The sequence below is a fragment of the Nothobranchius furzeri genome, chromosome 12, assembly GCF_043380555.1.
Source record: "Nothobranchius furzeri strain GRZ-AD chromosome 12, NfurGRZ-RIMD1, whole genome shotgun sequence".
Classification (NCBI taxonomy): domain Eukaryota; kingdom Metazoa; phylum Chordata; class Actinopteri; order Cyprinodontiformes; family Nothobranchiidae; genus Nothobranchius; species Nothobranchius furzeri.
This window is the reverse complement of record NC_091752.1, coordinates 14,683,576-14,695,718: the sequence shown is the minus strand read 5'-3', so window position 1 is coordinate 14,695,718 and position 12,143 is coordinate 14,683,576. Positions and strand designations below refer to the sequence as shown.

General features: G+C 41.5%; 1 protein-coding gene across 4 annotated transcripts in view; it reads right to left on the bottom strand.

Moving 5' to 3' along the window:
* Nucleotides 1–5,661: 5,661 nt before the first annotated feature.
* LOC139062079 (oocyte zinc finger protein XlCOF6-like) overlaps nt 5,662–12,143 on the bottom strand; it is a 114,325-nt gene continuing 107,843 nt past the window's right edge. For all 4 annotated transcript variants that reach the window (XM_070542320.1, XM_070542319.1, XM_070542322.1 and 1 more), the window contains exon 4: nt 5,662–8,122. In XM_070542320.1, the coding sequence (XP_070398421.1) occupies nt 6,519–8,122 (1,604 nt within the window). In that variant the 3' untranslated portion in view covers nt 5,662–6,518. The remainder of the gene's footprint in view (nt 8,123–12,143) is intronic.

Here is a 12,143-nt window from a genome sequence, read left to right as displayed (position 1 = left end):
TTTACACTCATGACAACTCTGAGGGGGGTGAATTTTTTGTCACTGTTCTGTTTAATGCCTAAATGCCTAAAATTCTGAATAATTAATGAGCATCAGACCCATGTGACCGCAGAGCTAGCTCCGGCGAAAGGCCTCAGCCTGAGCCTCTGTCACAGTTTGCCTCCATCTACTGGTGAGGTGTGTCAGCTCTGTGTTTGCAGGAGGGCGCGGCAGTCATCTCAGCTGTTGGGAATTCCACTAATTAGAGATGCAGTGGATTTAAGGAGTGGCGTGACTCAACCCCAGTGCTGGTTGATACTCTCACATGGTATCTTGTTTCTGCACCACCTACCTTGCCTCGAGTTGTCACACGTCTCGTCACTCAAGGTTCCTCTGGCCTCCTTTCTCCACTCCTGCCCGCCTGCCCACGCTCAGAACCATCTCACCAGTTCCAACCTCTTCCAGCTCGTCTCCGCTCTAATCCTGGTTTTGGACCGTAAGAACTTTTAATTACGGACTCATGTTCTCCTGGTTCTGGCCTCGCTTACCTTTAGTTCTTATCCTCATCCTGTTCACAGAAGCAGCGCCCTTAGTTCTAGTTCTTATTTTTCATTTCACCTTAAAAGAATAAAACATTTTTGTATTTTTTTTTTACCTCTTATGTGATTCTTCATGTTCCTGGGTGAAGTACATTACCCACAACATGACAGCCTCAGCCTCGCCTGAAAACTGTTCCGCGATTTTCAGTCTCTCAACTTAGACCATTAATTGTAGCATTTGTGCATTTTTTTTTTTGGATATTATTTGTGCAATTGTTGGACAAAATGACTTGCTGTGGTATTAATTGCACTAATAGAGCGTCCAAGGAGTCGCCACTTCATTTTTTTCAGTAACTAAAATTACATTTATGTATTTAAGTCGATGATTTTAGGTCACTGCCACTCTTGCACTAGCTGTGCTTAGATTTTAACATGTACTGTTTAACCATGAAATTTAAAGTTAATAGGGTAAAACCCAGTGCATTTAACAAAACGCTGCATTTTAGAAAATGGGTTGAAATATGACATGTTGGTGGAACTGGGTTCCGACTATCGGTATGGTCCCCACCCCGCAACTTGGCGCATCTCTGATCGCCACGGCGCCTGTCTGCTGCGCGGCTGCCGGCTTGTGGAGCTCTCGGGAGACCTCTGTGTTCCACCCGGTTTTTCCCAGCGGGCAGCCTGTCGTATCTCTGATTCAGAAGCTCAGGTTATCTGCACAGTTAACTCCGGTTGTAGCTAGGTTGCTCTGTTAGCTTAGCTCTCACACACACACAAACTTAGCTCCCACCTCCGTGTTAGCTTTGGGTTAGTTTGCAGCTACATCGCTTCAGTTCGACGGGTGTCGTCATTTGATCCCAGCCTTATGACCCCACCCTCAGCTCCACCTCTTTTCCCTTTTTTGGAATTGTGTAGGTTTGATGGAACCTGTGACACAGTCAAAATGGCGGTGGTGGCCACCTCCCATTTTAGCTCAGAAACTTATAATTGGAGTCTATAGACACGAATTGTCCAGTATATATGTCGATGGTATTACCACAGACCTCTGCGCAGTAACTAAGACATGGGGAGAGTAAATGCGTAGCACAAGATTAGTAGAGCTTTGTGGTCCAGAAGGAATTTACATTTTCTCATAACTGCAATGTTCTTTGCCAATTTCTTTTGTATACTATGTACATAAACTCTCCAGCTGATATTGTGACTATCACTCCCAGGAATCGATTTTCATTTACCTTTTCGATTTCATTGTTGTCCATTTTGATTCTGATTTCAATGTCTTTAGTTTGCTTACCAAACAGCATCATTTTTCTTTTTGATATATTTAGAGATAATTTGTTTTTGTTAAACCAGTCTTAAAGTTTTTCTAATTCTTCTGTCACCTCTGTCACAAGTAAATGTAGATCTTTACCTGAACATAATATTGTAGTGTCATCAGCAAATAGGATGATTTTGAGTTTTGATGATACCCTAAATGTATCATTTCCAGTGTTGGGAGTAACGCCGTTTAAATATAACAGCGTTACAAACGGCGTTCTTTTTTAGGTAACGGAATAATCTAATTAATTACTTTTCCCACTGTTGCAACGCCGTTACATTACTGGGGACGGAAGGTTGTGCATTACTATGTGCTTGTCGAACGTTGAGCAACAGTGTGAGGCTTTCTGACCGCCACACTTCAGCTGCAGCCAGGGAGAGCAGTGTCGGTAATGCACTTACAAACACGAGGATGATTGGCCGGGTGGGCGGAGACCCTCAGTGTTCTCACTGTCACTGCCTGCTATAGACACAACTGAGCAGTGATGGGAATAACGCCGTTTAAAATAACCACGTTAACAAAAAAAATTTCTTTCTGTAACGAGCAAACTAATTAATTACCATCTTCTTTTAACAAAACAATCGTTTCTGTTACTGATAAGAAAATGCGTGCGTTAAGCAGCGCGGTGTGTTGAAGCTGTCATCAGCTGATCAGGAGCTAAAGAGGCAGATGTTTTCATCCAAGCGCATCACGGCCCGTGAAGAACGAGGAAGACGTGATGAATATCTACGGCTGCAGACCCACAGATTCGTTGCTGCAGCAGCGAATCTGCGGGTCTGTCGCCGTGCCCTTCTTAGCGTGACGTCCCGAAGGTCCGCTCACCTGTTCACCGCTCAGACGTACTGATCTTCTACCTTCCTAGATCATCCAGCTGTAACCTGTTTCTGATCATGTCTTTAGTCCTGCTGTAACACTGATGCATCAGTCTCAGATGTCATGAAGCTCTCCTCATTGGTCAGTCCACATGAGGTGGGTCAAAGGTTACTCTGGGCGGGTTACGTGTTGTCAGGCATTCAAGTATTGAGTATATTTACTGCATATTACAGTAAAATATTCTGTATGTGACCACATTATGGTGATCCTCGGGTCGTGATGATGGAGCCCTTGAATATTGTTGCCCAGGGTACAACAAAGTGTTAATCTGGCCCTGGTTCCGCCGTCACATTCCCGCAGACACTGGTTGATCACACCGGGGCCAGACTACTAGCATGTGGTTTTACAACCACAATGTCCTCGGAAGCAAAAACGCTTTTAAAAGGGAGGGAGGAGTCCTAACTGTTGCTGCAGGCGTGTTGTGTGAGAGTGCAGTTATATACTGGTTAATATATTTTTGGGTTCAGTTGCTTTCATGTGGACTAATGTGAGTCTATTTGGGATCATTGGAATGATCAGCAGCATTTCTTGATGTGACATTATGGCAGTTGCCCAGGGCATCATCGCAAGGAGGATGGCATTCATTTACTTTTGTTTTATTTGGTATTTTTTCAGTCATTTTTGGAAATAGTGATCAATTTTGATTAATTCACAGCCTATGTTTAATTACATTTAAAATAAATGTCAACAGATGAGATCAAACAAAACAGATGAGAATTGCCCTTAAGCTGTTTAACTTGGACCAAGCATTTTAGGTCACAGATAGATGTAGCTTAGGGTCTCTGTCTATACACCTTATAAGACAATTTAGGTGATGGCATGTTGTTTTTCTGCTATTGAACTGTTTTCTAATAATGTTGTGTTAAATAGAGTGAAGGAAGGAGAGAAATAACGTTTCCCTACCAGTTTTTAAAAATTTCCCCATGTAATCCGATTAATCGATTAATCGTGTCGAGACCCCATCTGATTAATCGATTATCCAAATAATCGTTTGTTGCAGCCCTAGTTGGGTCTGACCCAGGTTAGTAAATGTAAGTCCTCCATCAGGCTTGTGCCTCTTCTAGTGTCATGTTAAAGGATTTTATTTATTTATTTAACCGTTACTATATTAGCAGCAACAGAAATGCTACTAATAACAGACAATTATGTGAAGTTGGAAAAATTAAAATGCTGTGCAAAATTACATTCATTTCTGTAATTTAACTAGACTGAGAGACCATTTAAAGGCTCAGGAACCTTTACAGGTGTTTCTATTTGCAATTTTAAATTTTAGCTGATTGGGGTCTTGTTAAATATCACACAGTGACCTTTTAATAGTGTAGATTAGTGTAATGCTCCTGTTAGTAGTTCCTCCTGTTAACTGCTTATTTATTTAAATTATTCAGGTTTATAAAAAAACATTTGGACATACATTTTATTATGTTCCAGTCATTAGTCATTTATATTTCACTATTGTAGTAATTCTTGCAAGTTGCATGCTTTAATGAAAAAAGTAACTAAGTAGTTATTTCTTGGTAATTAGTTACTTTTATAATCTTGTAACTCAGTAACTGAGTTACTTTTTTGACAAAGTAATCAGTAACTGTAACTAATTACTTTTTTGAAGTAACGTTCCCAACACTGATCATTTCTATGTAGAAGAAACCATATTGATCCTAAGACTGAACCTTCAAGGACTCCACAATTAAAATTTATCATTTATCATTTATCTGTACGTATTGCTGTCTGTCGGTAAAGTAAAATTTCACCCGGTTATATGCAATCCCTCTAATGCCATTTTATTGTAATTTCTTTAAAAGTATTTCATGGTCTACCATATCAAAGGCCTTTGGAGGTCTAAGAATATGCCAATAGAATGCATTTTATGGTGTATTTTTTCAGTTACCTCTTATATGAGATATATCAGTGCAAGAGCAGTTGATCTATTTTGTCTAAATCCATATTGACTATTATTGAGTAAGTTGTATTTTTCAAAGAAACCGTTCATGCATTCCACATAGTTTTTCAATACCTTTGATAACTGAGGAAGTATAGTGATCGGCCCATAGTTTGTGATCTGATGTTTTTCTCCACTTTTATAGATTGGAGTGACTTTTGCTGTTTTCATCAGTTTGTGAAACTCTCTGCTTATAAAAGATAAATTGCAGATATGGGTTAAAGGTGTTGCCATATTAAGTATTACCTGTTTAATTATAGTCATGTCAAGATCATTGCACTCAGTAGACTATATTTTTAAAATGAACTATTTTGATGATTTCATTTTCATTTGTTGTTAAAAATAGAGTGTGCATTATTATATGTATTTGTACAGTCAGCGTCACTATTTGATTTGGATATTTTAGTGGCAAGTTGCAGTCCGATGTGGACAAAGTAGTCATTAAAGGTATTAACAATAGTGTTCATGTTTGTTATTTTTTCACTGTCATTAATTATATAATCTTGAAAAACAGCATTGTTAAAATCCTTATTAATTACTTGATTTAACACTGTCCATAGTCCATTCATATTATTATCAGTGGCACAGGAGTTAAGTGCTGGCCTCGCAATCGGAAGGTCGCAGGTTCGAGACCCGCTCAGTCTGTCGCTGTCGTTGTGTCCTTGGGCAAGGCACTTAACCCACATTGCCTGCTGGTGGTGGTCGGAGGGACCGGTGGCGCCAGTGCTCGGCAGCCTCGCCTCTGTCAGTGCGCCCCAGGGCAGCTGTGGCTACAATGTAGCTCATCCCCACCAGTGTGTGAATGTGTGTGTGAATGGGTGAATGACTGGTTGTGTTGTAAAGCGCCTTGGGGGGTTCCAGGACTCTAGAAGGCGCTATATCAAATACAGGCCATTTACCATAATGGCAAAAGATGTCTTAACCATGAAAAAAAAATCAGAACAGGACAACCGCACACTGCTGCGCTACTGAGAGGGCGTGAAGCCTCGTTCACACTGAATACAGAACGCACGCAGAAGTGATAAGTGTCTGTGTTTAATTATCCACCAGCTGTGTGTAGATTTGTCATCAGAAATAAAGGGAATGTGGTTAATTTTCATGCTGAGCGGTCATGTTTCTTGGAGTGCTGTGACTCAATGATGGCAAAGTTTAAGTTAAAAAAGATAACCAGTTGATTACAATCTAGTACATGTTAATACAAGCATCAGTACACCAGTGGAAAACCATGCAGCCCAAAAGTGGTTCTGCCTTTCCGGCATCTGTCCACTGCTTATAACTCTACAACAGCATCCCTAAAAATTCTGGTAGAGGCACATTACCAAGCCTGCTTAGAATAGCAAAATGCTATTGTAGGAGAATGGAGTCTCCACAGAGCCGCCTTGTCATTTATGACTTCTTGACAACAGTCCCAGCTGTCTCTCCACAGCTTTTAAGGTGGATTTCTTCTTAAGGGCTCCAAATGAATAAAGATGGCACGTTCTTCTTAAGCTGCAGTTATTACAACATTGTATGTTATTATTTTATATACAGATAAATTGTTTAAAGCAGATGCCACTGGTATCTAACAGCTCTAAATTGCAGTGGGTTATGTACTACAACCATCATGTGCCTGTTGTCTGTTTCTTAAATACAGGAGGGTATAAGTTTTTTCTTAATCTTTAATTAATACTTTTTTGTATTCAGAATTCATGAATGAACATCTCAAATGTTTGATTAAGGTCTGAGTTTAAAAAACAAAGGAGATTTGAAAAAGAAAATCAAAAGAAGAGGTGGCTCAAGGGCCGAGTACGGACTTGATCAACGACAGTTGAGCGGAGGTACAAGACTAATATTAAGGTTGTAAAAAAATGAAATAGTACTTTTGGAAGTACTGTTGTTAAATAAATCCCTCGAGTCTTGTGTGGATGCTTGTATGTCTCTTTAAATTTGCCTTTTGGGTACATCTGTATTCACAGAGCTCGCAGGCAAAAGGCTTCTCTCCTGTGTGGACTCTCATGTGTGTGTTTAAATGTGCCTTTTGGGTACATCTGTATCCACATAGCTCACAGGCAAAAGGCTTCTCTCCTGTGTGGACTCTCATGTGATCGTTTAAAACATGTTTATGGCTAAAACTTTGACCACAAAGCTCACAGGCAAAAGGCTTCTCTCCTGTGTGGACTTTCATGTGTGTATTTAAACTATGTTTATGGCTAAATCTTTGTCCACAGAGCTCACAGGCAAAAGGCTTCTCTCCTGTGTGGACTTTAATGTGTGCGTTTAAACAATGTTTATGGCTAAAAAAATTTCCACAGAGCTCACAGGCAAAAGGCTTCTCTCCTGTGTGGACTTTCATGTGTTTCTTTAAATTAGCCTTTTGGTTACATCTGTATTCACAGAGCTCACAGGCAAAAGGCTTCTCTCCTGTGTGGACTCTCATGTGATCGTTTAAACCATTTTTATGGCTAAATCTTTGACCACAGAGCTCACAGGCAAAGGCCTTCTCTCCTGTGTGGACTTTCATGTGTGTGTTTAAACTATGTTTATGGCTAAATCTTTGTCCACAGAGCTCACAAGCAAAAGGCTTATCTCCTGTGTGGACTTTCATGTGTGTGTTTAAATTTGCCTTTTGGGTACATCTGTATTCACAGAGCTCGCAGGCAAAAGGCTTCTCTCCCGTGTGGACTCTAATGTGACAGTTTAAACTATTTTTATGGCTAAATCTTTGTCCACAGAGGTCACAGGCAAAAGGCTTCTCTCCTGTGTGGACTTTAATGTGTTTGTTTAAATATGCCTTTTGGGTACATCTGTATTCACAGAGCTTGCAGGCAAAAGGCTTCTCTCCTGTGTGGACTCTCATGTGACAGTTTAAACTATTTTTATGGCTAAATCTTTGTCGACAGAGGTCACAGGCAAAAGGCTTCTCCCCGGTGTGGACTTTCATATGACGGGTTAAACTTGACTTTAGGCTAAATATTTTCCCACAGTCATCACAACTTAATGATTTTGGTTCTTTCTGGACTTTTCTGCATGAACCTCCATGTTGCTTCTCTTTCACACATTTTGTATTAACCAAACACTCTGAAGACTTTACTGCTGAATGACTTGCCACTCTCACATGTTTCTGAAGAGACCACTTGTGGAGGAACCGTATACCACACACAGGGCAGCTAAATGATTTGTTGACTGTCTTAATATCTGACTCTGAAGACTTGTTCTCATTACAGCCATGGTCTCCGTTTCCAGTTTCAGGCTCAGAGTCTGAACGCTCTGAGTCTAGATTCACATCATCTTCATCTTCTCCACCAACGTCAATCTCTGAAGAATCAGATGTCTTTTCATTAGGGTCCAGATCTAGGTTCTTGATAGTTTCTGGTCCTCCACCAACTTTTGCTGTCATCTGCCCAGCCAAGCTGCTGGTTGGGACACCTCCGTCTTTCATTGGATGGTTGTGGAAATGTAAGAGCAGAGGTTTCTCATCTGTCTCCTCTCTCTTCCTTGAATCTGCAGTGAACCAAGCAGAAATATATAAAATAAAAATATTCAGTAAAAAGAGAAGACAAAATACCTAGGGGTGTTTTTGCAATCAGTAATAAACATAACCAATGTTGGTAAACACATTACTATTTATGGTAATGCATTACTTTTACAAATAACTATGAATTTAATGAGTTGCTTTTAAGCCCAGACATCACTATGCGATTGGTAGAAGGAAAAAAACATGACCTGCAAATTCTTATTAACGCCTCTCAGAGCCGGTCAAACCAGCCGTCCGTCACTGCTACTGTGGAGCCTAGAGATACTGTTATGGAAAAATTTCTGTTTATTAATTCTTGATCATGGACTCAATCAACTGAATGTAATATGCATTGCTCTATGCCTCTCTGCATGCCCACTAGTTCAGAACTCATTCTGACACAAGTCTGTCTCTCTCTCTCTCTCTCTCTCTCTCTCTCTCTCTCTCCCCCCCCCCCCCCCCCCCCCTGTGACCGGATGTTCGGTGCGTCTTGCCTCATGCATCTTGCCACCGTTATAACTGTTTGACGTGTTAATCATTGTGCTGTAAAGTTTGTATCCTACAACGAAATCACTCTCACTCTCTCTCTCTCTACTCTGTGACCGGATGTTCGGTGCGTCTTGCCTCGTGCATCTTGCCACCGTTATAACTGTTTGACGTGTTAATCATTGTGCTGTAAAGTTTGTATCCTACAACGAAATCACGGCGCGGAGGAAGCTCGTTAAAATGCATCAAAAAGGTAAATGTAATACACAGAGCATCAACACTCGTCTGTAACCCATAAAATAATAATGAGCTGCTAGATCAGCAGCTTGTGATGACAGTTAGTTCTGCTCACTAGGTCAGCTAACCTTAATCCACAAGATGGGACATATGGCACTAGAATTCCAGATAAAGAGCTAGGAGCAGGACTTATAAAGATTCTTTAGGTGAAAAAAATCATACTTGAACCACATTATTGACTTGAACATCAAATTTAAACTGAGAATCAATCTTGACACCCAAATTAGACACAACAGCATATGAGACTGAGTAACTACAGAAGCACCACTTGGTGCAAACACAATCAACTCAGTCTTAAACTCATTAATCTGGAGAAAATTACAACCCATCCACAATCATTAACCTCACAAAGACAACTCAGAGCTAAATCCGTAGCTTTTACAGGAGCATAGACCTGAAGATGAAAGTCAAGCTCATATTTCCTAAAGATGGCCCCAAGAGGGGGCAAATATAATTGAAAAGCAAAGGATCAAGTACAGAGCCCTGTGGGACCCCATATTTCAGGGGAGCATCACTTGAGCAGAAGCTACCAATCTTAACAGTAACATACCTGTCAGACAGGTAGGAACTCATCCAGAAGAGCACTGAACCAGAGAGACCAACAAACTTCTCCAGTCGATTGAGAAGTATAACATGATCAAGAATATCAAAGCAGCGGTCAGATCTAACCCCTTCTTTCCACCGGAGCTGTCAGCAGCATGTCTTGCTCACGTAGGCTGCTGCTTGGCCCTTCCCATGAGATGCAAAGCAGCAGGGGAGCAGGTGTCACGACAGAGCACAAACTCACATGAGTGACTTCGTCAGTAAACACAACAAGCAGGAGAAAATTACAACATGGCTCCAAAAGGTTTGTGTTTTATGTTCTGTCTGTTTTATAATCGCCAATACGAACCTGAAAAACACAGGAGACCGCTAGCTAGGTGATAACTTCTCAAGGGGCCGCAGTTAGTAACCTTTTTTAAAGTAAAGCAACTGGAAGGCAGTGCTTTTCTTTATTCTGCAAATCTCGGGAGCTTTGCTCCGTTTCCGTGTCCAATTTCCTGTCTTTCCTTCCCCAAAAATGTTGAGCTTGACCCGTTTCAGAGGCGTCGTGCGTAGAAAATAGAACCGGCGCGTAAGGGCCGCAACATGCTGCTCCTGAGACGCGGCCGAATCGCGCTGCTGACGGCTCCGGTGGAAAAGGTTCTGTTGACCACAGCGGTTCCTATCAGCAAGTATGACGTGCTGCTGCAGTAACGTGCTGCTGACGGCTCCGGTGGAAAGAAGGGGTTAGAGTAATAAAAAGACTATCACCCACATCAGTATATTTGTAAATATCATTGAACACTCACAAGAACAGTTTCAGTACTATGCTTTGTTCTAAAAAGCTGATTGAAAAACTTCTAAAATTTGTTATTATCTAAATGGTCTGACAATCGCTTAAAAACGACTTTCTCAAGAACCTTAGAAAGAAATAGCAGCGTAGAAATAGGTCGATGATACCGAGACATCAAGACTGGGTTTCTAAAGAAGGGGTTTGATTACAGATCTTTTCAGACTCTTTGGAACTTCCCCACACTGCAGACTAGAGTTGATTACATTATGAACCATATTTTAAATAGCTGGCCAAACGTTCTTAACAATAGAGGATGGAATGATGTCGAGTGCAGAGCTGGATGGTTTCATCCTTCCAACAATTTCATCCAACATATCTAGGGATACAGAGTCAAAAGAATTCAAAGTAGTTGAATCAAAACAGATATCTTCATCAATAAAACTAAATTGCCGGGGAATTTGAGCTTAAATAGTTTCAGTTTTGCCTATAAATTATGTCAGAAACCTGTCAGCAGTAGTCGAAGAGGCTTTAAGTCCACCTGCACACAAAGGATTTAAAATCTCATCCACGGTAGAAAATAGTACTCTTAGGTTATGCTCATTAGAGCTAATAATATCAGATAAAAAATGGGTTTTGCCTTTTATACAGCCATTTGATAGGAACACCATGCAGACCTCATGTCTTCAAATGAGTGCTGTGACCAAACCCCCACACTGCGGCTCTAAAATTGGTCCCAACCCGGAAGTACCAAAAATTGCAGTTCCACCCTCATCCGCTGGGGGCTGGTATCAGAAGGGAGCAAATCCTCATTGACTCCCATGTTAAAAATACCAATTTCACAGCAGAAATAAACATGTTTACAGCCTGGTACCAGAACATGTTTTAGGTTTAAATGATCTAGTTTACACTCATGACAACTCGGAGGGGGGTGAATTTTTTTCTCACTTTTCTGTTTAAGTGTATTAAAAGCCTAAAATTCTGTATAATTAATGAGCATCCGACCCACGTGACCACAGAGCTAGCTCCGTGGAAAGGCCTCAGTAGAGCCTCGGCCTGGCTTGGAAACTGTTCCGGGATTTTGAGTCTCTGTGTTTGTGTATTCTTTTTTGGATATTATTTGTGCATTTCTTGGACAAAATGACTTGCTGTGGCATTAATTGCAATAATAGAGCGTCCAAGGAGTCTCCACTTCATTTTTTTCCATAAGTAAAATTATATTCATGTATTTTAGGTCACTGCCGAGCTGAGCTTAGATTTTAACATGTACTGTTTAACCATGAAATTTAAATATAATAGGGTAGAACCCAGTGCATTTAACATATTGCTGCACTTTAGAAAATGAGTTGAAATATAACATGTTGGTGGAGCTGGGTTCAGACTATCGGCTTGTGGAGCTCTCGGGAGACCGATGTTTTCCACCTGGAATGCCGGCTGTTTCTCCCCGCAGCCCGGTCCATCTCTGTCTGATCGCGACTTCTGTTAGCTGCGCGGGCTGACGGCTGGTTCTCCCAGCAGCTCGGCGCATCGCTGTCTGATTGCAGCTTCTGTGTGCTGCGGCGGGCTGATGGCTGGTTTTCCCAAAAGCTCGGCGCATCTCTGTCTGATCGCGGCTTCTGTGTGCTGTGGCGGGCTGACGGCTAGTTTTATGGCAAGCCAGAACCGCCAAAATACGCCACTTCTCCCCGCAGCTCGGCGCATCTGTCTGATTGCGGCTTCTGTGTGCTGCGGCGAGCTGACGGCTTGTGGAGCTCTGGGATGGAAACCTGTCCACCCGGTTCTCTACCACCTCCGTTAGCTTAGCTCCCACCTCCACATTAGCTTTGGGTTAGCTTCAGGTTAGCTTGTAGCTAGTTCGACCGGGTGTCGTCAGTTGATCCCAGCCTTACAGCCCCATCCTCAGCTCCTCCTCT